Source organism: Trichosurus vulpecula, chromosome 4 (assembly GCF_011100635.1).
Source record: "Trichosurus vulpecula isolate mTriVul1 chromosome 4, mTriVul1.pri, whole genome shotgun sequence".
NCBI lineage: Eukaryota > Metazoa > Chordata > Mammalia > Diprotodontia > Phalangeridae > Trichosurus > Trichosurus vulpecula.
The window spans coordinates 34302150-34328546 of record NC_050576.1 but is presented as its reverse complement, the minus strand read 5'-3'; the positions used below and the strand labels follow the sequence as shown (position 1 = coordinate 34328546).

Here is a 26397-nt window from a genome sequence, read left to right as displayed (position 1 = left end):
AAGGCAGCTTGACCGTGCCCCCCAGCTTCAGCCAGACCCCCAAAGTGGAGGGAGAGGAGGAGAGTCAGCTGTGCTCCTCTTTCTTTCTGCCTTAACCCAGGCACCCTCAGGAGCCCCAGCTGGTGGCCAGCCCTTGCCTTGCTCTAGGCTCCAAGCCAGGGAAGACCTCCTTTGAAATCTCATCCCTGCCATAGAGTGACCTAAAGAAGTCTGTTCCCTCTTAGTGGCCGAGGGAGCTGGCTCCCTTAAGACTCGTCACTTGAGGGAAGCTCACCCCTTCCACACCAGTGACATCACGGGTCCCGCTGGGTGCTGCCAGGCATAAACAAAGCCGTCCTTGCCTTCCCAGAGCTTACAGTCTCCCCGTGGGACAAGAGGCATGTGTGTGTAAAGTAAGAAACAGAATGTCCACAAAGTGGTTTCAAGGGGCTGAGTGAAAGTTTGTGCCTGATCCAGACGGCGAAGGGAGCTGGGGGTGCCAGGAGGCGCAAGCCAGTCAAGTCCACAAACGTTGATTAAGCACCTACTAAGTGTCGGTACTGTGCTAAGACTAGAGATGCAAAGAACAGCAAAAATCAAGCCTTGGCCTCCTAGAGCTCTAATCTCATGGGGAAACTGCATGCAACTCCCGTGTACTTCTGTGTGCCCACAGGGGAGAGGCCGAAGGGGAGGTGTTAGCACTAAGAGGGATTAGGAAGGGCTCCTTGAAGAAGGTGGGATGTAAGGTGAGGTTTGAAGGCAGGAGGCCAGCTGAGGAGGGACAGCCAGGGAAAATGGCAACACCCAGGCCAGTGTCACCCAATCCTAGAGTGACGGGAAGGGAAGATTGTGTAAGAAGACTGGAAAGGTGGGAAGGGCCTTGAAAGCCAAACAGAAGATTTTATATCGACCCCAAAAGTAATAGGGAGCCATGGGAGTTTACTGAGGTGGGGTGGGAGGTGACATGGTCAGACCTGCCCTTTGGGAAGTTGGCTTTGACAGCTGAGTGGAGGATGAATTGGAGTGGGGAGGCTGAAGCAGGCCAACCCGACAGCCGCCCTGGCAGCACTAAAAGCTTGAGGTGGCGAGTGCCAGCAGAGTGGAGAAGAGAAGATGAAGTGAAATCAACAGGCCTTGCTAGCAGATTGGGTGGGGAGGGTGCTGGGGTGGGGGGTGGGAGGAGGTAGTGAGATGACAAGGATGATACTGAGGTTGTAAGCCTGGGGTGACTGGAGGGGTAGAACCTCCCACCTCCAGCAATAAGGAAATCAGGGAGGACAGAGTTCGAGTTCCCTTTGGAACATGTTGAGCATCTTATTCAGAATGTCTAATGAGCAGTTGGAGACGTGAGACCGAAACTCAGGAGAGACGGTAGGGCTGGACACATAGACCGAGATGTCAAACTGCAGGCTCTGAGGAGACCACCAAGTGAGATAGTTTAGCGGGAGAAGACAGATTGGCCCAGGCCAGAGGCTTGGGGGACCCCTGAGAGAAGGGGCTTGACCCAGAGGAGGACCAGTCCACTAGATGGGACAGAGCCATGTCAGAAGAACCTGGAGAGAAAAGAGGCTGCTGGGCAGTGTGGGGAGCTGCGGCGGGCAGTCAGGAAACACGAGGATGTTGGACAGTCTGGGCAGAGGCAGAATGTCAAGGAAGACCACGTAGGTCAGTTTGGCTGGAATGTGGGAAGAAATAGCAAATTTATCTAGAAAGATAGACGATAACCAGCATGGGAAGGATTGAAGTGCCAAACAGTGGGCTCAGCTCAGGCCACTGGGAGCCACCAAAGCTTCTTGAGTAAGAGAGTGACCTGGTCAGACATTGCTCCCAGGTACGCCCCAGCTGCCGGCCCTCCACCTGCTGGGAGGCCACAGGACTCATCTACACACACCTCCACCTAGGCAGAGGACCAGAAGACCATGATTTAGAGTCAAGTCTAATTGCCTCAATTTACAGATGGGGAAACTGAGGCCCACAGAGGTGGAGGGATTTGCCCCAAATCCCACAAGGAGCAAATAGCAAAGGCCTCATCCTCCAATTCCACATCCTCCTGGTTCCATGATATAGGCCGTGGGCAAGAGCCCTAAGGTGGGCCTGCAGCTGCCTACATCAGCTGGGGCAGAGGAGTTGGGAATCCTTCCCCTCTTGGGTCCTTGGACCCACAAGCAGGGTGGGCCATTCTGATCTGCTGCCCTTCCAGCTGGCTTGGCCCACCCCAGTGCAGGAGATAATTTCTTCACCCCTTGGTTTTTCACTAGGTGCCTTTCCTTCAGTCCATCCTCAAGGGATCATCTCCTGTCAGGACCCCAGGCTTGTCCAGGGGAGCCCCACAATGAGAGGCAAAACAAGATTGGGAAGAACAGAGGGCCAGTCTCTCCCTGGCCACCTTGGTTTTTCCATCTGTAAAACCTGTGGGAGATGATCACTAGATACCTTCTTTCTCTAGAGCACTGCACTGGACCCAGCTATATCCCAGGGCTCATGTCTTTTCTGCCCCAAGTCTTCCCAAAGCCAAGTGTTTGCACGATGGCTTTGGGATGAGGCTTCTGGCAGCCCCAGTGCTGCCCCCACAAGAGCTCCTCAGAGAAGCTCTCTGGGAGCTTGGCCTTCTTGACCTCTCCTGACATCAGTATGCTCAGTGCTTCTGCTACTCAGACCACCTCATTGGGCACCTTTGGCCACGTGCCAGCTGAGCAGGACAGTTCTGGAGTCCAGTGAGCTATAATATCCTGTCCTCAGGCTCTCAAGATCACAAGAGTTGTAACACCACAGCGTTTTCCTGGAGGTCAAAGATCTGGGCTCAGTAGCTCCCTGGCTGTAAGGGAAGGAGCCCAGGATTTGGAGTTAGGTGGCCTACAACATACTATCTGTGTGTCACTCAGTGCCTCAGTTTCCATCTGTCAAATGAAGTTAAAGCAAAAAATCTCTAAGCTCACTGGGCTCCCCGTGCCTGACATCTCTGTCAAGGGAAGGCAGAAGAGGGGGTGGGAGTCTCCTATAGCATCCCAGCCTCTTGGCCTTGGCTAGGACCTTACAGTGGAGAGGGGAGAATGGGGCCACCTTTGTCCCAGGGCAGGTGGCATACGTTGCATAGTCTCTTCTGCCCCAGACTCCCATCAGGCCCAGCCCCTGGGGCACTGTTAGGGATAACAGTGGGAGCTTAGAGTCCCCAGGATGCACCTTGGTCATTTACTACTCTTGTCATCTTGGCCAAATCACTTCAGCCTCATTGAGCCTCAGTGGGCCACATTGTGGCAGCTTTGGTGACAGCCAGAAGCTAGGGGAGCCCCAGGGCTTAAGGTGGGGGAAGATCTGGGAGCCTTGGCTAGGTCATCCTAGGGGTGGGCCTGGGAAAGGCTCAGGCTGTGTGGCAGGGGGTCTATCTGCTCTGTGAAGTGGGAACCAGACGGGCCACACACCCCCTCACCCCCAGGCCCCACCAGAGCTGCTGCTCTGAAGCTAACCCTGTAGTGCCTTGGGTTGCCATGGATGCCAAGGTGGGCCTCTCCAGCCTGCCTGGGCCACAGAATCCAGGTGGGAAGGGGTTAAGTGTGTGCCTCCCCTCCCACTAGCTGAGCCATCAGTAATAGGGAAAGCAGGCAGGCTGGGCTGGTGGCTCTCCAAGGGTCCTCTGACAGCCTAATCATCATTATTAATGCTAATAAACATTAGTGAACTCCTCACCTCTCAGCAGAAGGTTGAAATAATCGCTGAAGAGCCTGGGTCCCCAGGAAGCTGTTAGTGAAGAGGCTAGAAAGAAAGCAGACCGGGGTGGGGTTTGGGTGAGAGAGCCCCCCCAAGTGCTGCCCCTGCTTTCCTGAATTCTGGAGCTCTAGGGCTTGGCAAGCTGGAGGAAGAGAGGGAGCAGTGAACTAATTAGAAATGATCGCTCTTTCAGCATTAATTAGTTGTGCCTTGGGCTCCCTAGCCCACAGCCCCTGCCTCTGAGGCCACTCCCTCCCTTCCTCCATGATTGGAATTGATGGTGCTCTGGGGAGCACAGAGCTCCCAAGATGCACCTGGACACAGCTAGAAGACTTCTACAGAAGTGACCCTTTGTGACTTCAAGCAGTCTCTAAGACCTTTGGCCTCAGTCTGTCCCTCTGTAAAATGGAGATGCTTTTAGTAGAGACAGCACAGTACAGTGGGAGGACTGCTGGACTTGGTTAATCAGAAGACCCAGGTGTGAGTTCTTCCTTGACCTTAGGCAAATTTCTTAAAAGGCTCTTGGGGCCTCAGTTTCCTCCTCCATAAAATGAGAGTAATACTGCTTGTGGCCAAACTTTTTATAAATCATTGTCCTCCTCTCAGTCTTTGGGAGAAAGTATTGAACTGTATGAATTCTTAGGCCAGATAAGAACAAAGTCCAGCAAAGATCTGAGAAAACTTCAAGTCAGCAGCTTGCCCACTCTGTGCCCAGGATGCCACCTATGCATTCCAGCACCATTCGCTCTCTTGCCACCAAGCTCCCAAATGTGTGATTTCAGGGACTTCCAGCTCCTGGGGTGCAGAGCCCCTAGATAGATATCAGCCACTGTCTGCCCAGGTGGGCAGAGGGAGACCAGGCCTCTGTCAGTCCAGCTCCCTGAAGAGCCTTGAGCCTCCGTGCAGAGGGTAGATATGGGGGAAGGCAGAGAGCCAGCCCTCCCAGGCCTTGGCTGGCTGGGCTAATGGGGCCTAGGCCCCAATGCCATGCAGCATCATTGGGGGCCGTGTCATTGGGGCCTTGTGGTTGGTTTTTCTGTATAGCTCGAATTGGGAAGATGAAGCGTCGGAAGCAGGATGAAGGCCAGGTATGTCCCCTGTGCAGCCGCCCCCTGGCAGGATCGGAGTCCGAGATGAGTAGGCATGTGGAGCGATGCCTGTCCCAGGTAGAGGTGCCACGGCCTCCCCTGCTCCCTCCCCCCGTCCCCTCCCTCTGCCCAGACCTGGATGTCCTGGAGGGGCAGGGCTGCTGCCCACTGGCATGCCTCTGTGCCCAGGGGGCGGGAGAAGGGAGAGCCAGCCCTGCTGGGGAGGGCACGCCTGGCCTCCTGGCCTGGCCGGGAGCTCCACACACCCCAGCTGCCTGCTCTGCCTCCCCAGAGGGAAGGCTCCTGCGTGGCCGAGGACGACTCTGTGGACATCGAGACTGAGAACAGCACCCGTTTCGAAGAGTATGAGTGGTGTGGGCAGAAGAGGATACGGGCCACCACCCTCCTGGAGGGCGGCTTCCGAGGTAAGGGCCTCAGAGGGGGCCGGAGGCATGCTCCAAGCATATTAACAGCCTCAGCAGGCAGTGGGAGTGGGGGGGGGGGTGAGGAGTGACGACAGGAAACGGGTTGATCAGCCCCAGTGATGCATCGAAGGTGACAGCTCAGGCGGCTTAGCGCCCACATCAAATATTAAAGGGACGGTTATGCATTTATCACTCCATCCCTTTTAAGGTTGATAAATGAGAATCCAGCAACCCGCTGCACACCTCCAGCGCTTCGGGCCCTCAGGGCTCCCAGACAAACACATTTCATGTTCCCCTCCTTCTCCTTGTTCTCAGCGTCAGGGAAATCAGTTACAGAGGAAGGAGTGAGTTATGGCAAAATTTGACCTCCCGTGAGCTTTATTGGTGAATGTAATTTTAGCTCCAAGCCCATCCCCTCTCCCTCCGCGCCCTCAGCCTGACCTAGGAAGGAGCTGAGCCACACAGCTTCCTCTCCCCTCACAGCTCCCCGGCCATCTCAGGGCTGGCCACGGACATTTCTGAGACCCCAAGGGGAGCAGTTGGCATCATTGGCAGAGATCTTGGGCCTCCCTGTGGTGATCTCTTGATTTGGGGTCATATCTCCCACATTTGTTCATAATTTAAGCAGTAGTGACTTGGAGACCAAGGTTGAGCCCTCTTGGCCATCTCCAGGGGCAGAACCAGGCCTTAGAGACTGGGGTCTGTTGTCAGCCAAGTTGGGACCACTGCCTCCACAGGCCCAAGGGAGAGGCTCATTCCCCTCCTGGCTTCTGGTAGTACAGATGGACACCCCACCTTTGCCCACCTACTTCCCATCTGTTAGGGAAGCCACAGTGAGGTATGCACTCTGTGAGATGGGCAGGGTTTGGCATAGCCCAGGGGGGTGTCATGCCAGGGAACATCCAGCCCCAGATGAACAGGGCTGTGTTAGGAGAGGCGAGCCGTGTCCCAGGGAGGGCAGGCACCCATGGATCCTCATTCCCCTGGAGGAGGGGTCTGACAGAGCAGAATTAGGATTTCCAACAGCTAGGTGAAGATTCTGAGTACGTTCTGGCCAGCGCTGCCTGAGGGGCTGGTCAGGGAGGGAGGCCATCTGCTTCCCGGCTGTGTTACCCTCTAACCCCAGCAGTGGGGAGCCAGGAAGGTGCTGGACCAGGCATTCTTTGTCCCCCAGGCTGAGAAATGGCTCAGGTCTGGTCTAGTGTCTTCTCTCAGCCCCTCGCTGGAGGAGAAAGGGGGGTGTTACTGCCCTTGGTACAGATGGCAAACTGAGGCACTAAGCCAAGAAGCTGGAACAGCGAGCTCATAGGATCCTAGAGGCCTTAAGAGGCCATAGAGACTTCGATGATGGAGAAACCGAGGCACAGAGATACTAAGTGACTTGCCTGGCTCACACAGCTAGGCATCTTCTGAGAAGGCAGGGATTTGAACCCAAGACTTCCTGACTGCAAGGCCAGTGCATTTTCTCTTGTCACCCCACTGGAGAAAGGATGATACTGTGGGAAGAATGCCAGGCCCCAACCCTGTACCATAATTGCTGTGTAACCTTGGACAGTGTTTTCCCCCAGTAGATCTCAGCTTCTTCCTCCATAAAAAGAGGGGCTGGGCTTGGCCTGGGGTAGTCTTGGGGTCCTTCCCAGAGCCCAGCCCAGAGTGCAGAGAAGCTCCTGGATATCCATAGCTGTTCTCCCAGGTGTAGGTGCAGGGCAGGGGCGGCCAGCCTTCCATCTACAAGGGGCAAGCAGCAGCTCTTGCCCCAGGGAGTTAGAATTCTGGCATCATCCTCTCCCTCTCAGTGGCGTGGACACCTTGCCATGCCAGGATGCCTCCTCTATGGCACGCTTTGAGGTTGTTTTAGAAATACAAAGTAGCTGTGCATTTCTGGCCCCAAATGTTTACTCCATAAGGTTCTCCCTGTAAAGAATTCCTAAGGGGGCTTAGGAAGGGGCTGGTCTTTGAAAGATTCAGGGAGCGTGTGCCTGTGTGTGTGACTTGAAAGGCAGGGGCTCCTTTATCTACAGAGAAGCGCACCCACTTCCCCTGATAGAAGCTGCTGTCATCTCTTAACCAGCTTAGTGCAGTCAGAAGGTGAGCCCACTTGAAACACTGTTTTACACAGGGATCAGTGGCAGGATACAAAACCAGCAGTGGAGGAGCAGGCAAGGGAGGGAGCCCGGCCTGATAGCACCAGGCCACAGGGGAAGCTTCTGAGGCCCCGCTGGAGCCTGAGCAGCCATGGCCCATGAAAGGCCTGCCGCAGAGGCTGGTGCTTCGGGGGGCCCTGGGCGTGGTCCTGGGGGGTGGAGGGCATCGATCGCCCCTCCACGAGCCGAGCCTCGAGCCTTGGGTTGGGAGCCTGGGCTGGCGGCCGTGTGCGTAATGTGATTGAAAGGCAGTTAAAATGGCGGTGACCTTTTCAGGAGGAATTAGATTGCCTGCCAAGACCGGTTAGAGGGAGTGATAACGCCAGCTTGAGGAAGCTGTCCAGCAGACTTCAGAGAGAGCGAGCCACGGACAGGGACAGAGGCACCTGATGGGGCAGAGGACAGCCTGGGAGAATTGGGGATCAGTTCCTGCTCCATGCTCATCCTTTCTCCCCTCCTACCTCCAGCCAGGCCTCCCCCTCCCCCAGCCCTCCCCTCGGGGACCTCCTCTTTTTGAGCTGATCAGTTGTCTTGAAATGATCTTCCTGCTGCTGTGGGAGCAGCGAATTTTCAGGGCAGGGGCAGCAGCCACCAGTGCAGCCTGACGAGCCATGACCCACACTGGGGCCCTACCAGGACCAGGGCCTGGCGGTGGCATACTTGAAGACAGGTGAAGGTGGCCTAGTCTGAGTTGTCACAGAGGCACCTGGGGAATAGAGAATGGTCTGCTTGGGCTCCACCTGATGAGGAGGGCACTTCTGGACCCAGGGCAGGAGGGTGGGGTGGTCATGGGATGCCAGTGCAGGAGAGTGGGAATCACAGGAAGAGCTAGCATCCAAAATCGGGGCCAGCGGTCATCCCCTCCTGGCTCATCCCTGCTGCCTTGGGGGCTGGGGAGGGGCACTGAAACCAAGAAGAAGCTTGTGCTCTGCCACAGACTCCTTCCCCTCTCTGCCTTGGTTTCCTTTTCTCTAAAATGAGGGGGCTAGACTCCCTGTGGGTATATCAGGACCCATCAGAGGCTCCCTTCCTGGGAGTGGCCCCTTAGCTGCCTAGGCCTGTTTCTAAGGGTGACCCAGAGGGGGCTTGTCTCCTTTTGGGCCCTGGGGCTCGTGGGACTGCAGCTCCCTGGCAGTGAAGGTCACACCAAAAAGATGGGCCAACACCGTGTCAATAAAGAATTGGCCTTGACGCCAGGTACAGGAACAGTGAGGTGGAGAAATCTCCCAAGAGACAGGCCAGGAAATGGAAGAGACCTGCTGAGGATCCTGAGTCCTCTCAGCCAATGAATTGTGAAGCCTGTACTTAGCCCTATCACCAAGCTGGACAGAAAAGGAAAAAAAAAGTGTGTGTGGAAATAGAGGCGGCCTGGGCAGCTTCCAGCCATCTTCTCACTGCACCCTGGAAACAGCCCCTGGGAGGACATGGCTTCTCAGGAGAGGAGGAGAAGCCAGGCAAGGGGTGCATGTCTCTGGCCTCATTCACCTTTCGTTCGAGGACAGCACAATGTCAAGGCTACTCCAAGATCGTCAAGTGAAAGGCTGGGGAGACAGATGGTCTATCAAGCCTGAGGCCTACGCTTGGGGGGAAGGGTCCTGATGGCGTGGCACCTGCCTTCTCTGGGGCAACAGTGGCAACCTGGCTCTCCACCCAGTGTGGCAGAGGCCACGGCTGCTGCCCCTGCTGTCTGGCATAGGAGGTGGCAGGTGTTAGAAGCAGCTAGCATCTGCTTTTGTTGTAGATGCTAGGGAGTGACTTGGGGATTGGGAGGAGGAGGAGTGTTCTTCCAGGAGAACGTGGCCATTGCTGTGCCCTCTGGCCCCAGTGGACAGTGTGGGTGCACAGTGCTCGAGTGACACGGTTGTAGAGTCAGGGCCAGTGAGGGAAGCAGAGGCCGGGGGAATCGGTGGGCTCGGACGTCGCCGCCTGCCTGTGTCTCTTGTGACGTGCACCAGCAGTGAAACGCATTATCGAGTGGTGCCCGGAAAGTGGCTAACTGCGTTTGACACACGCCAACTCCCTGCCTCCACACTGGATAATTGCATTGTCAACTGCTCAGCCAAGTGGCAGGTGACAGACACTGCCGGCCGATTGATTGTCCCGGCATCGCCCAGGCCGGCTCTGAGGACTGTCAGGCCCCAATCGATGGCGTTTACACAAGCCACCACAGCGGCATCGGTAACTAATTTCAGCTGGAAACTCATCTGCAGCCGACACCCAGCCTTCCTCATCCCCTCCTGTCCCATCCTGTCGTGTCCCCCCCTTCTGGCCCTCCCCCTGCTTGCGTTTGGTGCAGCAGGTGAAGAGATCGATGGGGGCTGTTCTGTGGTCTCAGATCCCAGGACATCGCCACGCCAAGCTCACACACATCTCTGCTTTCTCAGTCAATGTGCTGATCAGTTGATTAAATTAACACTGACTTTCTTCTTACAGGCCCAGGAAAAAAATTAGTTTGGAGCAGAGGGGATTATTTTATGAAATTTCAACCTTGTTATCATTGCCGTGCCCCCTCCTTCCCTCTCCACTTGATGCTCATTTCAAGGTCTTGCTGTGGGACAGGGATGGGCCTCAAAGCTAAGGCTGCTCCACTTGGGCTTTCTCTTGCCTCTCAGGGTCAGGACTGCCCTTCCCCCTCTCACTAGTGGATAGCTGGGATGAGAGGCCCAGACTGGAAGCAGGGAGGAAGAGCCCCAGAGCGCCTGACCAGGCTTTCAGGCTCAGCAAAGAGAGCCTCCCTTCTTGCTTCCCAAAGTCATCAAGCAGCACCCCTGGGCATAGAGATCAGTCATTCCAAGGGAGCAGGATTTCAAGCAGAAGAAACTTAGCAGTCATCTGCTCCCATCTCCTTTGACTGTTGAGGCTTCTGAGGACCAGAGATGGGGGAGATACCTTTCTTCAGTGCCCCAAGCAGTAGTCCATAGGCTGGGTGGAGCCTGGGGAAGGAGCTTGCCTTGGCCCATGACCCCTCAGCTGGGCCAGGGGTCGGGGCAGAGCTTCCTTGCAGTCCCTCAGAGCCCACAGCAGGGCTGATTGCTTCCTAGGCCATCTTGCCTACAAATGCTACTTTGGGATGTTTCACCAGCTGAGGGTAAAAAGAAGATTCGTGGCCTTTCCAGGCCAGGGGGCCGTCTGGGGATCCGCATAAAATGACTTTACGACCATTTCTTTTTATTGGGATGCTGTGAGAAGTCAGCGAGTGACATTTCATTAAGAAAATAAAGTTTAACAGGCCAGGGAGCAGGGTGCGTTTAGACTTGGCAGGATTCTGTCAGAATGTTTGGGGCAATGGAGGGGGGCCCCCTCCCCTGGGGGAGCTGGGGGGAATGCCATCTGTCAGCTCAAGCGTTAGCCCATGTACTGTCCCATGGAAGGCCCAGCTCAGCGATCATACAGACCTAGACTTGAGTGATTCTAGTCTATCCCACTCATTTTACAGAGGAGGAGGCTGAGACCATGAGGGCCTAAAGGACGGGTAACAGAGCTGGGGTTTGAACAGGAGTCTCTGACTCAGGTCTAACGATCTTTCCAAAGCTTCCCAGTTCACCGTCTGGGCGAGGGAAGCTGGGGCCGAGGCCAGGCTCCCAAAGCCCTGAGAAGCCATCCGGGTGAGGACTGAGCAACAGAGAGTGTGCGCGCCCCCTCAGACTAGCCCTTGTACCATCAGGAGAACCGGGGGTGGACCATAGGCTGCCTGCTTCTGCTGCTTTGTTTACAGGCTTCAGGAAAAGAGAGGCCATGGGGCGCTTGAAAGGCGAGGCAGAGTTTGTTAATGATTTGGGGCTCTTAAACACCTTTGGGGTATTTATTTTAAATCATTTCCAAGAAGCTGAGACCCCTCTAACCCTGCCTGAGCGGGCAGCGGCAGGCGAACAGCCGTCAGGAGGATATGAAGTTGACCTCATCACTCGTCACTCACTGAAGGTGGCCCTCGGCTTCCGCAGCCCCTGGCAGAAGCAGGAATAACTTGATTTGGTGAGCGTCGGGCCAGCAGCCCCCAGAAAGCTGTGTGTACACAGTGCTGGGGGCTAGGGGGGCTGCAGCCATCCTGATAGGTATATCCTGATTGATGGGGGAGTTTGTCTCCCAAACTGTCAGAGGATTTATGGAGGTGCCACTCACTGGTGAGGCCGAAATTGCTTGTCAGAACACACCTGGCCAGCCACAGGACCCATGGAAATGGCTGCCAGCTGCCTATTAGCTTTTTTTCTGGAGTGGGAGTGGAGGGAAGACACCTGCTTCCCTCCCTCCCAAAAGGGCTTGGACAGGTAATCTGATCTCCAGAGCAGCCCAGACACCTGCATTATGGAAACATCCATTCAACAAAACTTTATTGAACGTCTGCCCGTTGTATATATCTTGATTCTTTGAAGACCCTTTCCTCTGAGGGTGGGTGGACAGTGAGAAGGACCCTGTGGCCTTCCTAGGGCAGTGGATCTGTGAAAGCTCGGTGCTGCGGCCACCGAGGGGCATGGTGTGGCTTAAAGCCTCTTTCCCCCTGATGGTGTGTTGTGGGGTCAGAAGGCCCTGGGTGCCTACATAGCATGGCCATTGTGGGCCAGTGGCCTTCAGGAGCATGAGGCCCAGTGCCCAGGCACTGGGGAAGAGGGGAAGGAGCAGGTGTGAGCATGGATCCCACTGGGGCCATTCTCCCTATCAGTGTGTGACTGCTCTTGTCCAGGAATCTGGTCTGAACGAGGCAGGGATGAATAATTAATGGCAGGCAGTTCAGACACCAAATATTTGAGCAGCTGCTTGGTGATTTTGCTGGCAGGGACCTTGAGGCAAAACCTAGAAACTGGGCCCCCAGGGACATGGTGAACCCAGTCATGGCAGAGCAGGGCATCCCCATTTGGGCATTGTCTGCCCTCCAGGCAAGGTGGCACAAGTGAAGTTAGAGAGAAGGCCTGAAGTACCCTTTTGGCCTTCACTTCTGGCCCTCAGAAAGTCAGCACCTCCATCTGCAGGATGGGAGTAGGTGGCCAGTATGTAGGCTTTTGAGCTGATACAGAAATATTGCAATGAAGGAGGTTTCCCCCCCTGCCAAGCCTGGGAGGGCCCCAGGTTATCTGTCTTGTTATTGCTCCTCTTCATAGGTTTCTGGAATCCTTTCTTAGTTCTATCTCAGAGGCCCCTATTTGGAAGCAAGGCCAGGACCAGAGTTGGTGGGAAGGGAGGCTCTTGGCACCTTGCATGCCAAGCTGCAATATGCCATGGGTGCTACAAAATGGGAGAGATTGCATGGAAATGGAGCTGGAAGGGGCAGCCAGGTGGCTCAGTGAGTAGAGCACCAGCCCAGGAGTCAGGAGGACCTGAGTTCAAATACGGCCTCGGACACGACACACTAGCTGTGTGACCTTGGGCAAGTCACTTAACCCCAAATGCCCTGCCTTCCCCCCCTCCAAAAAAAAAAAAGAAATAGAGCTGGACTCATGGGTGAGCAAAGGTCCACGGTGGCATCTTTTTAGGGAGGCAGGTAAAGAGGACCCTTGAATGCCAAGCCAGAAGAGTTGGGCCTCGTGGGGGTCCGTCAGGGGTCACTTAAGACTCAGGTTCGGCAGTGATCCCCAACATGCATGCATATGTGCATACTCTAGGTGCCTTGCCTTTCTCACACCCTGGTGCGTGTCTCCCCACAGGTTCTGGCTTCATCATGTGCAGCGGCAAAGAGAATCCAGACAGTGATGCTGACCTGGATGTGGATGGCGATGACACCCTGGAGTATGGGAAGCCCCAGTATCCTCTAGGACACATTTGGGAGGGGCATGCAGGCTAAGACACCAGCTGGGTCCCCACTGTGCTTAGTCCCTAGTGTTCACCTAGCTAGTGGCCCCGGGGGAAGCCTGTGACATGAAATCTGGGCCCCCAGCAGCCACAACCCCTGTACAAGAGGAATCCTCATTCCTTGGGCTTGGGGAGCCTCCACTTCAAAGCCTCCCCCTCCCTTGAGTCAAGGCTCCCAGCCTTGGCAAGCAGAGCCTATTCACTTCACCTTGTATGCTGCCACCTTACAGTGCTTGAAGAGCCCCCACCCCCACCCCCCAGGTCTTCCCAAAGCTAAGCCTACCCAGCATTTGATGGCCTCTTCACTATTATGGCCCTGGGACTGGTGTGGTCTGACAAATCCTAGCTTGCTAGCCAGGCCCTGATTTGGAGGGTACTGTGAGGCTGGGCCCCAGGATGACAGGCTAGTGAGACTTCTGCTGGGCAGTATTTACCTTAACCTGTATCCAGGTACACTGAAGCAGACGTCATCCCGTGTACTGGTGAAGAGCCAGGTGAAGCCAAAGAGAGAGAGGCCCTCAGGGGAGCTGTGCTAAAGTAAGTGCCTAGGCATGGGGAGTGGAGCTGGTAAAGGCAGCTGCTGCCCCCTTGTGGAGGCCATGTGGAGCACTGCTGGGGCAGCCCCCCTCCCCCTTCTGTGGCCTCCCTGCTGCCTCGCCCCCCACCCCTAGCAATGTCTCTCCCTGCTCCCTCGCCTAAATGCCTCACTGCTTCCCCCTTTCCTTTCAGTGGCGGCACACCCAGTACTCGGATAACACCAGAGTTCTCTAAGTGGGCCAGCGATGGTGAGTCCTGAACTTGGAGGAGGGGCAGACTTAGCAGCTGAGCCTAGCCCTGGTCCTGCTGGCAGGGGGAGGGACACAAGAACATTGGCTGCCTTGGCCCCTGCTTCGTAGCCCATGGGCCCCCCAGAGCATCCATCACCTGCTACCCTCTTGTGTGGGCCCTTCACCCTGGGAACTGTGGCTGAGACAATACAAAGAGGTACCTTACCAGAGGCCTCAGAAGGAAAGGGTTAGTGCCAGTCCCTACCAGGGAAGCCACACCTCTGCTCTAGGGACCTGGCTTCTGCTTTTCCTCTAACCCATGGGCCAGGGACAGGCCTCCTATCCAGTCTGGTCAGGATCTGTCCAGCAGTTGCTCTGGGGACCGACTGGGCTGTCTGTCCTCCGTCTGATCTCTCAGGTGCAACCCTGACAGAGGAGCCTGCCCCTGGAATATCCAGGGCCAGAGATGGGGCTAAGTTTCTTCTTCTTCTCCAGCAGAGATGCCTTCCACAAGTAATGGTGAGAGCAGCAAGCAGGAGGTGGCCATGCAAAAGACATGCAAGAACAGTGACATTGAAAAGTGAGTGTCCAGGGGCCTGGGGTAGAGGGAGGCCCTTCCCTGCCACAGAGGCACTTCCTTGGGCTGAGCCTGCGGGTGGCAGCTAGTGGGGACAGAACTGAGCAAAGGGCGGGCAAGCTGTCTGTGACTGCCCAGACTCTGAATTGATAAGCGGGCCCGGCCCAGAGAGCCTTGGAGCGCCTGCCCGTGCGCCCCGCCGCTGAGCTGTGATATATGGCAGCCCAGCCCAGCCACAGCAGCTGATTCATCTCCAGTTTCTGTTTCTTAATCGGGAGCTAAATTGGTTTCATTTTTCTTGTCCTGGGTGTTGCTCGCGGCAAGTTGAGGCAGAACCGTTGGGCTTCAGTGTTCGTAGCTAGAATTTTTTGGCCTTGGTGTTGTGGCTGGTGTAGGTCAAGGGAGCGTCTCTTTAGTACCCCCCAGTCCTCCCATCGGCCGTGGTTTGGGGGCCTGAGGTGAGGCTTCTGTCCTGTTTTCAGAGAGCTGCCTGACCACAGCACAGTTTAGGGAAGAGGAAAGGCTTGTCCACTCTCAACAACCAAAGCGTCAGGGAGGACAGCTCCGGCTCTGGCTCACAGCTCAGCGCCCCAGGCCCACAGTGCTTTAGGAAGCTGGTGTCACCCTGAGGGGCTGGGAGGCAGCTGCAGCCCACCCCCCCCCCACCTCCGTCAGTAGGGTCTTCGTGGCTCCCAGGGGCAGCTCTGGGAAGGCTGCAGGTGGCTTGGGTGCCTCCTCCTTGCCCCAGAGGTGCTGCCCGAGTTCAGCCCCCATGCGGGAGCCAGGGTCACGCAGGGGGAAGAGGCAGCATCTTAATTCCAAGGGCCAATGTTCAATTTTGCTTCCTGCCACCAAAGTAGATTGCAGGCCAGCATGCGAGCCCGGCTCCCTGGCCCGCTGGGTCACCTCCCATTTGTTTTCCTCAATTTTCCGTTGTCATAAATTCATTCCAGCCCGTTGTGGCTGATCAGTTTATCTCGGTCGGGGCAGAGAGCGCTGCTAGCATGATGTATGACATGAAACGTTTTAGCCAGCCTCTCCATGAATCACTCCGGCTGCTCCGTGTCAGCGGCGAGGCAAACGGGCCCGTGCGGCCGACCGGGCCGCCGATGAGCTCAGGATGGGAAGAGACGTGACGTATGAATGTTTATTTAATAATTCTCTAATATTTCCAGCCGAGCGTGGTTGTGCCTTCCGAATGGGGGCTGGGGAGGGGTCGGGGGAGGGGAGCGAACTCTAATCTGGAGGAGCCGGTCATAAATCAGGGAGACAACATCATTAATCAGGGAAGGAGGTGGGCCCAGGGGCCACTGGCTGTCCTGTGCGGCCGGGCCTAGACTGTCAGGGCCAGGAGACGACCGGGCCAGCTGAGATGGGGGCCAGTGTGGGTGGGTATGCATGCACACATGTAGTGTCTGTGTGCATGTGCAGGGGGGTAGGGGATGTTTTATAAAACAAGTCTTGATTTCCATGCTCCTCGCCTGGCAAAGCCTCATGCATAATAGGCAGCAGGGCCCCAGTGGGCAAGGCAAGTGTGTGAAACCTGGGATTTGAGTCGGCCGCCGCTGCCGCCAAGCATTCAATCCGCTTGTAATTATCTCCTTTGGAGAACACTTCATGCCGGGCATGCTTCAGCAGGCGAAACGCTCGTTGGGTTAAGAAGGTTTGAGAGCAGAAGATGCTGCTGCGGGTTTGGCTTTTTCCTCTCTTCCGAAATGGCAGTTTTACAAAGCATTGGTCCCACCACATCCCCGGGGGTCAGGGGCACTGCGCACAGCTGGTGTTTGAGCAGAGAGGGCGCCCCAGGGGCCAGGTGTGGGCACAGCTCCATCCCAGCCCTGCTACCAGGGCCTCCTTTTGGGATCCTGCTCACATGGTTCCCGTAGAAACCAGCTCACAGCTCCGTGCTCTGAGCCAGCCCAGGGGAGAGGAGGAGGGAGGGGAGGGGAAGAACCACACATCTAGACAGACACCCAGGTCCTGTGTTGGGGGGGGGGGTGGCAGGGGGGGGGGAGGGGCGGGGTGCAGGGCCCATTGGCTCCTTCTGTTAGAGAGTGAGCCAGGTGGTGTCTGGGGGACTGCGAGGGTAGTGGGGAGGGGGAAAGGACAGTGCAGGAGATGGTGTGGGGGTTGGAGGGGTCCCCATCTCCTGATGGAACTGACCCCTCCCTCATGCTGTGCCATACTCTTCCCTTGGCCTTTTTGGCCCCCAGTCCAAAGAGCAGAGCTTCAAAATCAGCCTCCACATCTCCTGACCCTTGAGTACACTCAGTTCAGGGCTCAGTTTTGCTAGCCTCTTAAATGGGACAGTTGTGGCTTAACAGCCATAAAGAGGAACTCCAGCAGCTGAGGCAGATGCACTGCTTTCGTTGCCAAGCTGAGGGTACCCAGGCCTGATGGCCCAATGCCATTTGCCCCATTGGGCAGTTATACTGGCCCAGTGGTAGAGGAGGCTAGGGTCTAGCAAAGGGTTGTGGTAAAAATGGAACCTTTGTTGGGGAGAGTGGTGACCCAGGACCAGATGAAGGACTGAGAGCAGGTGGGGCAAGCCTCCCTGACCCATTATTGCCTGGGTACAGGTCATCGAGTACCCCTTCTCCCGGGCTGGGAGCAGCCCCCAGCTCTATCTGACAGACTGGACTCTGTTACAAACACTTGTTCTCTTGAGGGGATCATTAGCTCTCAATTGTGGGAGAAACAAGCCAGCCCAGGCTGAAATTCAGCCTTACCAATCGAGTCAGGAAGATGTCTGGGGGGGATAAATGGTAACTCCTGAAGCCCCTGGCTGAGCTGCTTGGGGAATCCATGCCTGCAATGTCCCTGCTCAGTAGACGGTGCCCAGAGAGAGCTCAGGAAACACAAGAAATCCTTTCATCCTGCTCCCTCTGGGTGAGGAAGTGGTGAGGAAGAGTGGGCCTAAGGAGGGCACAGCCCCCGAGGTTCCTGGCTCCCTCACCCCGAGGTTCCTGGCTCCCTCACCCCAAGGCTCCAGGGCTCACGTTCTGTCTGCCTGGCAAAGAACTGTCTTGTTCTTTCCTCATCAACTCCTGGGCCCTGGGACTACATGAGAGCGGGCCCACAGGCTTGTCATGCTTCTGGCCAGTGGGTGAGAATCTAGGCTTACAGGGCCTTGCCTTGGACCCAGAGGTGGGGCTGGGGGTGTGTGAAGGGGGAAATGCTGCTGGGAGGACCTGCCACCTCCCGAGGACAGGCCAAAGGATTTATGGCACTGCTTCTTTCTCCCTGGGCAAAATCTGAGGATAAATAGCGTCATTAACATTTTAAATTACAAATCCCATGTCAGGCCCTGTTATTTACATGGGAGCACTGAGCGGTTTAATTACACAGTAATTGGCACCCAGCAGCAGAGGGGTGACCCCAGCTGGGGCTGCAGAGGAAGACGCCTTCCTGGGCTAGGCCTGTGAGCCCAGAGCTGTCCACCAGGGCTCAGCCCTGCTGCACAGGAGCTGTTGTAACCCAAAGAGGCCCTTCCACATGCACCATGAACACGTACCAGAGAGCAGAGAGGAGCAGCTCTAGGGTGACAAGATCAGACAAGCCTTTTGGGGTACCTGGTTTCCTGCCTGGTGGCCACGTCTTCTCTAGCCTGGGAAGAGCCACAAGACCATTGGCCTGAGCTTAGCCATCCATTTCTCCTTTCAGCCAAAGGGCACCTCTTTCTAGTCTGGGGAACTGATGGGGCCTGGGTGCTAGAGGTGATGGAAGAGACTGGTGTTAGAGGCTGTAATTGGAGGTTTCCAGGACCTCCCTGTGAGTTAGGGACCCATGTCAATCAGTGTAAGGAGAGGGATGAGGAGGTGACATTTCTGTGACACAAGGGCCTTTGGGGACCAGAGTGAGCTCCTGGCTGAGCCTGGTAGGAGATGGGGGTGGGGGGAGCTGCCTTCCCCATCCCTGGAGGCTGATTGCAAGGACTGGATGATCTTCTTCAGGGTGGCTACGATTTGGGAAGGATGTGGATTTGGTCTGTGGGCAACCCAGGAGGGGCAGGGACCCCCAAACCTGGGAATAAATGAGAGCTTGACTACCCTTCTACCTCTCCTAAGGAAGTGATAATAACTAAGTCAATAGTGCAGGTGTTTATTGGTCACCAAGGAGGGCAGGCACTTCCCAGCCAACAAGGCCCCAAGCTCCAGCCTACCATCCATCTATCCATTCTTTGCCCAGTCCAGTAGCTCCACCTAGTCCCCTTAACCCAAGAGGTGGTTCAGCTGCCAGCAGCCTCCATGATGCCCGGGAGGTGGGGGAATGCAGTCCAGGCTTCAAAGCCTCCCCCATCTATCCCCCCTGGGTTTGGGCCTGCCCTAGGGCCAGGGGCCAGGGCTAGAGAGGGGAAAGGGGGTTCTGGCTTCGATTCCTGACAATGTCTGTGCCTCACCCTGTCCCTATTACAGGATCACAGAGGACTCAGCTGTGACCACATTTGAGGCCCTGAAGGCCCGTGTGCGGGAGCTGGAGCGGCAGCTGTCCCGTGGGGATCGATACAAATGTCTCATCTGCATGGTGAGAGGCCTGCCTGCCCAGGATCAGTCAGGACGGTTGGGTGGTGGGAGGGGAGATAGGGTGCCTCCATCTGGTAGTGCCATGCCCAGACTGGGAGCTAAGGGGGAGAGCCAGGCATGGGAGTGATAGCCCTGTTCTCTCACCCCCCAGGACTCCTACACAATGCCTCTGACATCGATCCAGTGTTGGCACGTGCACTGTGAGGAGTGCTGGCTCCGGACCCTGGTAAGAAAAGAGGTGGAAATGGCAGCAACCCCCAAGCTTCCTCTCTACCCTTCCCACTCTGGGTTTCTGGCTGGCCCCTGTGCTGCTGACAGGCAAAGCCCAGCTCCGTGGGCCGTGAGGCAGGGGTCACTGACTGATGGGAAGCCAAGGCCTGAGCAGTGGCAATGGGCTGCCCTCCCTCCCACCCTTGATCACTGACCCTGGAACACAGAGCTGAAAGGAGCCCTAAAAACTGTCTTCTCTAATCCCCACATCTGGTAGATGAGATGAGGCTCCAGAGGGAGAAGGAAGAGATGTGCTTTCCGGTCATAGAATCAGTGACAAAGCCTCTCCTGAAGGCCTGGCTTCCACCCCACTTTCTCTGCAGGCTTCCAGATTCACAAAGCCAGCATTCCACCAGTTTAGCCTCTCAGGGCCTCAGTGTTCCCATCTGTAAAAGATCACCGAGGCCCCAAAGACTCTAAGTTGGAAAGAAAGCTTTTGTAGTATCTCAGAAACTCTTCAGCCCCTCCTCACCTGACCTGTACTCCAGGCCTTCCTCCAGCCCGGTCATCTTCTTCCAAACCCTCTCCAAGTTGTCATTGTCCTCAAACCCAGTGGCTCCCAGAGCTGACTCAAGCACCCCAGATTTCACCTGACTGCTACCCCTGCCGTCACATAGCAGAGCCCCCAGAAGACACTTCACTGAGCCTGTGGTCCGTCCTTCCCCTGTGTGCTTCCTCTGGATCTCCTCCAAGTCCCCTCCCCTCCCTCTCTCCTGGAAGGGGATGGGCTCAGTGCTCAGGCCCTCACTCTCATTTCCTGCCACCAGCATTCCTGTATCCAATCTCGTCTCCCAGCTCCTACCCCCCCCCTGCCAAACATGCCCAGATCAGCCCCCTCCCCTCCCAAAAAAAAGCCTGGCAGCAGATTGATCAGACACCCCTTATTTGCCAGATCCCCTGGCTTCTTCTCACATCTCTTCCTTTCTCTCAGTCACCTTCTTCTCCCGGGTGCTCTTGTGGTTCTCCTCTGATCACTCTGACTGTCCTCAGTCTCCTCTGTCACATCTTCATCCTTGGTCCACCCCCCCATCAGGTGGTTCTCCAGGCCTCTGTCCTGGGCCCTTCTCTCTACACTCTCTTCTTGATGATCTTGTCAGCTCTTGTGAGCTTAATGAGCAACCCTGTGCAGATTGATCTCTCTCTGGATTTGGGGAATCTCCCCCGCCCCAATCTCTGCCCTGTGCTCCAGCCCCATCTGCCTGGATGCCCCTCGGGACTCCGCTCTCCAGCTCCACCTGTCCAACCCAGGATTCCCGATCTCACCCCCAGACATCCACGTTTCTGTGGCGGGCACTGCCATCATCTGGTCACCCAGACATCCAGCCTCGGGGTGTCCTCTGCTCCCTTTCTCGTCCCTCCTTCCCCTTTCCTTTAGCTACACGCCCCTGCCCTGTCCCAGGCCCTCCCTCACCACTAAGTTCTCAGTAATCACCTCCTACATGCTCTTTCTACCTCGCGTCTCTTTCCTCTCCAGTTCTTCCTTCTCACATCTGCCAGACCTCGCTGCCTCCTTTATAAAAACACCAGCAGCCCTCTGTTACCTCTGTAATCCAATACAGACTCCTGTGCACCTCGCACTGTGTATTCTATGCTACATAGACAGTGCTTACTGTTCCCTGTAGTACACATGTCATCTCCCATGTGAGTGTCTTTGTACTAACAGTGCACCATCCCTGTGATGGCCTTCCTTTCCCCTCTGCCTCACAGAATTCATAGCTGCCTTCAAGGTGCCATTCATTTCCTGACGCCCTAGGTGCTAGTGCCCACACACATGCCCAGGAGCGATATTGTATACATTCTCTTTTTAAAGGTTTACGTACATTATGTTCTTTCTCCTTAATGGAATAGAAGCTCCTTGAGGGCAGGGCCCATCGAGCTTTTGTCTTTGTATTCTCTGTGCCTAGCCCCACCACTGGTAGTAGGCATTTCATCTGTCTGGGGCACCGAGGTAGTCAGAGGTCAGAGCATCCCCACCAGCCCCATGTACCTCTGCTTGAGTTCCCCGTGTCTCATTGGCTGCCAGGCCCAGCCAGCTCCTTGGCCTTGCGGTTCATGCCTTATAATCCCCCAGTCTTTTCCACACAAATGGTGTTCCAGCCTCTCTTCTGCCATGTGTACAAGACTGAGGTTTTGAACCTAGAGTCAGAGCTTCGCAATTATCCTTTTGTCAGGTTATTTGGTCCTGTGCTCCAGCTTGTCCAGAGTTTTCTGGATTTGAACTGAGAGCCAGTGTCTTAGCCACGTCTTCCAACCTGGTATCAGCTGCAGGTATGAGCATGCTGCCCAGACCTTTATCCACATCGCTGCTGAAATGCTCAAGGGGGCAGATCCTTGGGGCCTCCCCTGGAAACCAAGTGGACCATCACTGACTCCTTTCAAGTCCACTAGCATCTAATACAGTGCTGGGCACATAGTAGGCACTCCAGATGAGCCCCTGCTCATCCATCGTGTCCACAAGAATGCTCCCCCGAGCTCGGGGCACACCTCGGCTGCTGTTCTCTGTGCCGTGTTGAAGAATCTCCAAGGCCTGTTCAGGCCAGCACTGCTCTGGTCCCAGTGCAGGAATTGGGTCTCCTGTCTCCTACCAAGGCTCATTCAGCTTCCACTTGGGGCCCTCTAGTGAGCCCAGCCCATCTTAGGTCTGTTCTGATGATTGGTCGATTCTGTGAGGAGATGGGGACACACAAGGCTTCCATCCCCTCCCCAGGACCCTTGCTGGCTGCCTCCTTCTCTTCCCGGACACTCTGGGGCACTGCCCACTGCCACCGTCTCCACCCACGCTGGCCTGACTTCCATTGGCATCTTCTCTTGGGTATCTCTTAGCCAACCCTGTGCCACCCCCAGCCTGGGCACACTCCAGGCTTGGCGCCAGTCATTTGCAGACCATGTGAATCCCCCTTCTTTGAAACAGCTTCTCAGGCTCCTCTTGTGATGCTGCTGAGCATTTCTCTAAGGGTCTACACCTCCAGCACCTTCCGAGTGCCCTTAAACCACATCATTTCCAGAGCCATGTTGGGCCGGGCCCCTTGACGCGCTCCAGCTCAGCAGCATCTTCCTCTAACTAAAGGCCCCAAAGAGGGTGTCTGAGCACAGAGGAGAGAAGGAAGGTAACTTTCATGGCCTGGAAGCTCTGCCCCTCTTTATTAGCAGCCCAAGCTCTCATTGGCTTTTCTGGCTGCCGCATCCCACTGCTGATGCACTGAGCTTGCAGGCCACTGAAACCCCCAGATCTTTGTCAGACAGACTGCTGGCCTGAGCTTCTTTGTGCCCTGAGCTCATCCCCCTAGTCCCAGTCCAGCTGTGCCATGTGGGGTGGGGCACTGCTCAGGGAGGAGAAGCTGTTAGAAAGCCTCAGCTCATCTGTTGCCCAGCCTTCCCTGCATGACCACGCAGTGGTTATTACAGGCCCTGCAGCCCAGGCTCCGGCTCCGGCTCCGGCACAGGCGGGTTCTATGTGACCATTAAAACGTAGCCTGAAGCCGTAATAAAAGCTGGAGAGGAGCGACTGGGTCTTTGTGGCCTGATCAAAGTCAGGCGTGTGATCTCGTTAGGGCCGCTGAGCCAGCGTGGGGGCCGGACCCGTGGGGTTTAACAGCCCAGCTGGGCCTGGCAAGCCTGCCTTGTTCTGATTACAGCCCCACTCCTTCCCACAAAGGGGGCCTTGTATTGGAGCCAAAACCTCATCTTGGCTGCTCTTTTCCCACTCCCAGAGGATGTGGGGAGCCATCCATCCAAAGTCCGGGGGGCCACAGCCATCATGCACAGAGATCCACCCTTCCACGTGCCTTGGTGGGCACTTGTGATTTTCCACCTGCAGAGGGGTGCCCGGGGTCAGCATCAGAGTCTGGCTCCTGTGGCCAAGGCTGAGGCAGCGCCTTCCCTCCTTCTTGGTCTCCCCACAATGTGGCAGTGGCTTTGTTCTGGCTTTGCCCTTTCTACCCTCCTGGCCTGGGCATTCATCAGTCTGTCTACCGCCCCTCAGTCACTATCATGGTCTAGGCTTTAGACCCACAGGACCAAGTTGGCTTTTTGCCCGGAGAGGCATTGTGGGAGTTGTCATTGTCCCCCCCAACTCAAGGTGCAGGGCTTCCTAGGGAGGTGGTGGGTACTGAGCCTCTCTGTAGGGCTCAGCCTCTGGCCTTTAGTCTCACCGTCACTTTGCCTGGTTTTCTAATGCCCCCCCAACAGGCCTCCTCTGTTCTTCAGCTCAGAGAGCAGGATGCCCAAGCAGTCCCTGATCCCACCACTCCCATCCCTGCCTCATTGTAGCACCCACTCACTCTTCTCCATTTCCACACACTCAAGACCACAAGGGAAGATAAGAAATAACGTACCAGGGAAAGTCTATTCATGCAGCCGACAGATAGCACCTCCCCCTGGGCTTTCTGTGTTCATCACTGACCCAGGGGCCCAGGCCTAACCTGGCTTAGGCTCCTGCAGGCAGGGAAACTCCTTCCCCACCCCCCCACCTTGAAGGTATCTGGGCCAGCCTTGAGGTTTGCTTCCCTCCTAGACTCAGAGTCTGGCACCTGGCCGTGGGGAGTGGGGAGCAGGGAGCAGGGAGGAGAGCAGACATGGCCAGAGGATCAGGACCAAGCTGACCTCCCACCATTCACATGCACCTCCAGCTTGTCTCTCGGGGCTCTTCTCAGAAGGAGAATCCTCTTGGGAGAGGAGGGGCAGAGACTGAGGAAGGCACCAAGCCTGTGCTGCTGACTGTCCTTTCTTCCCCCCAGGGAGCCAAGAAGCTGTGCCCTCAGTGTAACACCATCACAGCCCCTGGGGACCTGCGGCGCATCTACTTGTGAACCCCAACACCAGGACCAGGCGTGAGCCCGCCCCTGCCCTGCTCACTCACCACCCACAGAGACAGACACACACGTGTCCACAGGACTCTGGAGCCAGAGTGGAGGGTGTGGAACAGCCCAGCCCCCCTCCTGCCCCTGCCCTGCCCGGCCCTGGCCATCTCTGTGTGTCTGCAGCTGGGCAGGGTGGAGCGCTGGGTCTGGGCAGACCCACAGATGGACCTGCACACAGGCCACACAAGCACATGTAACATAGACCCTGTATGTTTACAATGTTGTGTAGAGATGGGATGGACCCTACCTGCCCCTGGCCCTGCCCCCATCCCGCCCTTCCCTGGCTTGTATGTTTTCTTCTTTCTTAAAGGAGGCAGGGAGTAGAGGCCCCAGCCCCTCCCCACACTGGTCCCCTGTGTCTGCCAGCGGTGGTTTCCTGTTCAGTGGTGTATAGTTCTTCATTCGGCCTGGGGGCCGGCAGCTTGAGGGGTGGGCTCCATCCCTATCCGTCACTGGTCAGTGCCAAGGACCAGGGCTGCTTATAAGGAAGGAGTGGGAGTCCCTTCCGGGGCAGTGACCCTCCAGAGGGGAGGGGCTGACTGCCCTGGCCCTGGCCTGCCAGCCCCTGCCTGCCGGCCGCTGCGGACGCTGTGCTGTGATGCTGTGTCTGTATATCCTCTCTGCCAAGGTACTTGTCCTTCCTGTTTGTAAACTACATTTGACATGAATTAAACCAGTGTACGCCCATGTCTGGCCGAGCCTCAGCCTCTCCCTCAGTGAGGCTCTGGGGCCATCTCTTCACCCCATGCCAGGGCCCAGGAGCTGAGTCTCCTCCCAGGCACCAGCATCATCCAGGAGAAGCTCAGAAGAGGAGGAGGCCAAGACTGGGCCCAAGTGCATTCAGGCCCCTTGGTCCAGTTTGTAAGGTGTTGGAGATTCCCATCTGGAGGGGACTCTTGATAAGCCAGCGACAGGTGTGGTGTCTGAATGCCCAGCAGTGCCCCACCACACCCCTGACTGGGCAGCTGAGAGCCCCTTACACAGACCAACTCCTTGCCCAGTCTGGACATATTTGCTTACCTGTAAAATGGAAGCTATGGGGTCACTAGCCATGGAGGGAGGGCCTTGCCCCAGGGACTGCACTGCTTTGCCCTCTGCCTCCAAAAAAACCCAACATTGGCAGTTGTCCAGCTCCACACACACACCCCAAAGGGTCACAGGCGCCAGTTTCCCATCTGGGCCAAGTCCAAACCCAATTACCATTGAGCTGCCCAGGGCCGGGGTGAGAGGTCAGTGGAAGCCTGGGAGCAGTCTGATGGATGGGAAGATCCTGACCTTAGCTACCAGGGGTCACCTGAGCCAGAGAGAAAAGGGAGACAAACAGCCTCAGATAGATTGGGGGTTAAGGAGGCCTAAAGCCCTGGAAATCCTAGCGACAAAAGTGGGCATAAGCAAGGCATCCAGGCCAGCAGATAAAGGGGATGACATTGGGGCAGTGATGCCAGGCTTTGTCCCTGTGGTATCTGCAATGGGCTGGTCACACTGCCAGGTTTAGACAGCTCATTGGCTGAGCAGAGGCTCACAGCATTAAGGGGCAGGCCACAGCCACAAGTCTTGGCTATCCATACCATTCATCAGGTGATGGCCTGAGGGGACAATAGTGGATTGGCCCAGGGTCCTCTGTGAGTTCTGAACTGGGCACTTCTCCCTATCTGCCATAATGGAGGTGCTAATAGAAGGGATGGGCACTGCCATAAGGGGTCTCTGGGGAGGAGAGGATCCTGAATCCTGCTTCACACCCTTCCCCACAGGTGCCCCTCCCCCTCCCATCTTCAGGCTTCTCCGGGTCTGCCAAATTAATGTTGGAGGGTGGTTGCATTTAGGGACTCAAGTGCAGGCCATCTGAGGACAAGTTGAAGGAGCTGGGGCTGGGTAGGCTAAAGAAAAGAAGTCCCAGGAGGGATGGCCCAGCATCATAGAAGAGCACATTAAATTTGGGGGAGGAGGTAGGGAAGGTGCTGCAAAGAGGCAGATTAGAATTCAGTGTCCAAGCTATCCCAGAATGCAATGGGCTGCCCGGGGAGGGGGGAGGAGTCTGGTTTGTGTGGCCACTGGCATATATTGGTTTGATGGGTGCCTCAGGTCTGGGGTGGGGGTGGCCTGATAGGCTGGCCAGCATCCATGAGTAGGGGCATGGTTCAGTTGGGACCCACACCTTGTGTGCCAGCTCCAGCCTGGGGCCTCATTCATTACCCCCCAGCAATGGGGGACTTGCATCGGCAAAGCCATTCCTTCCCTGGGGTGGATTCAGGTGGGTGGGGGCACCTTGGACCCAAGAT

At 56.2% G+C, this 26397-nt stretch overlaps 1 protein-coding gene across 2 annotated transcripts in view; it reads left to right on the top strand.

Moving 5' to 3' along the window:
• RNF220 (ring finger protein 220) overlaps nucleotides 1-24807 on the top strand; it is a 247914-nt gene extending 223107 nt beyond the window's left edge. For both annotated transcript variants that reach the window (XM_036758017.1, XM_036758018.1), the window contains 9 exons: nucleotides 4729-4850; nucleotides 5065-5197; nucleotides 12978-13074; nucleotides 13573-13659; nucleotides 13852-13907; nucleotides 14388-14469; nucleotides 18882-18990; nucleotides 19141-19215; nucleotides 23996-24807. In XM_036758017.1, coding sequence (XP_036613912.1) covers nucleotides 4729-4850; nucleotides 5065-5197; nucleotides 12978-13074; nucleotides 13573-13659; nucleotides 13852-13907; nucleotides 14388-14469; nucleotides 18882-18990; nucleotides 19141-19215; nucleotides 23996-24067 — 833 coding nt within the window. In that variant the 3' untranslated portion in view covers nucleotides 24068-24807. The remainder of the gene's footprint in view (nucleotides 1-4728; nucleotides 4851-5064; nucleotides 5198-12977; nucleotides 13075-13572; nucleotides 13660-13851; nucleotides 13908-14387; nucleotides 14470-18881; nucleotides 18991-19140; nucleotides 19216-23995) is intronic.
• The last annotated feature ends 1590 nt before the right edge of the window (nucleotides 24808-26397 follow it).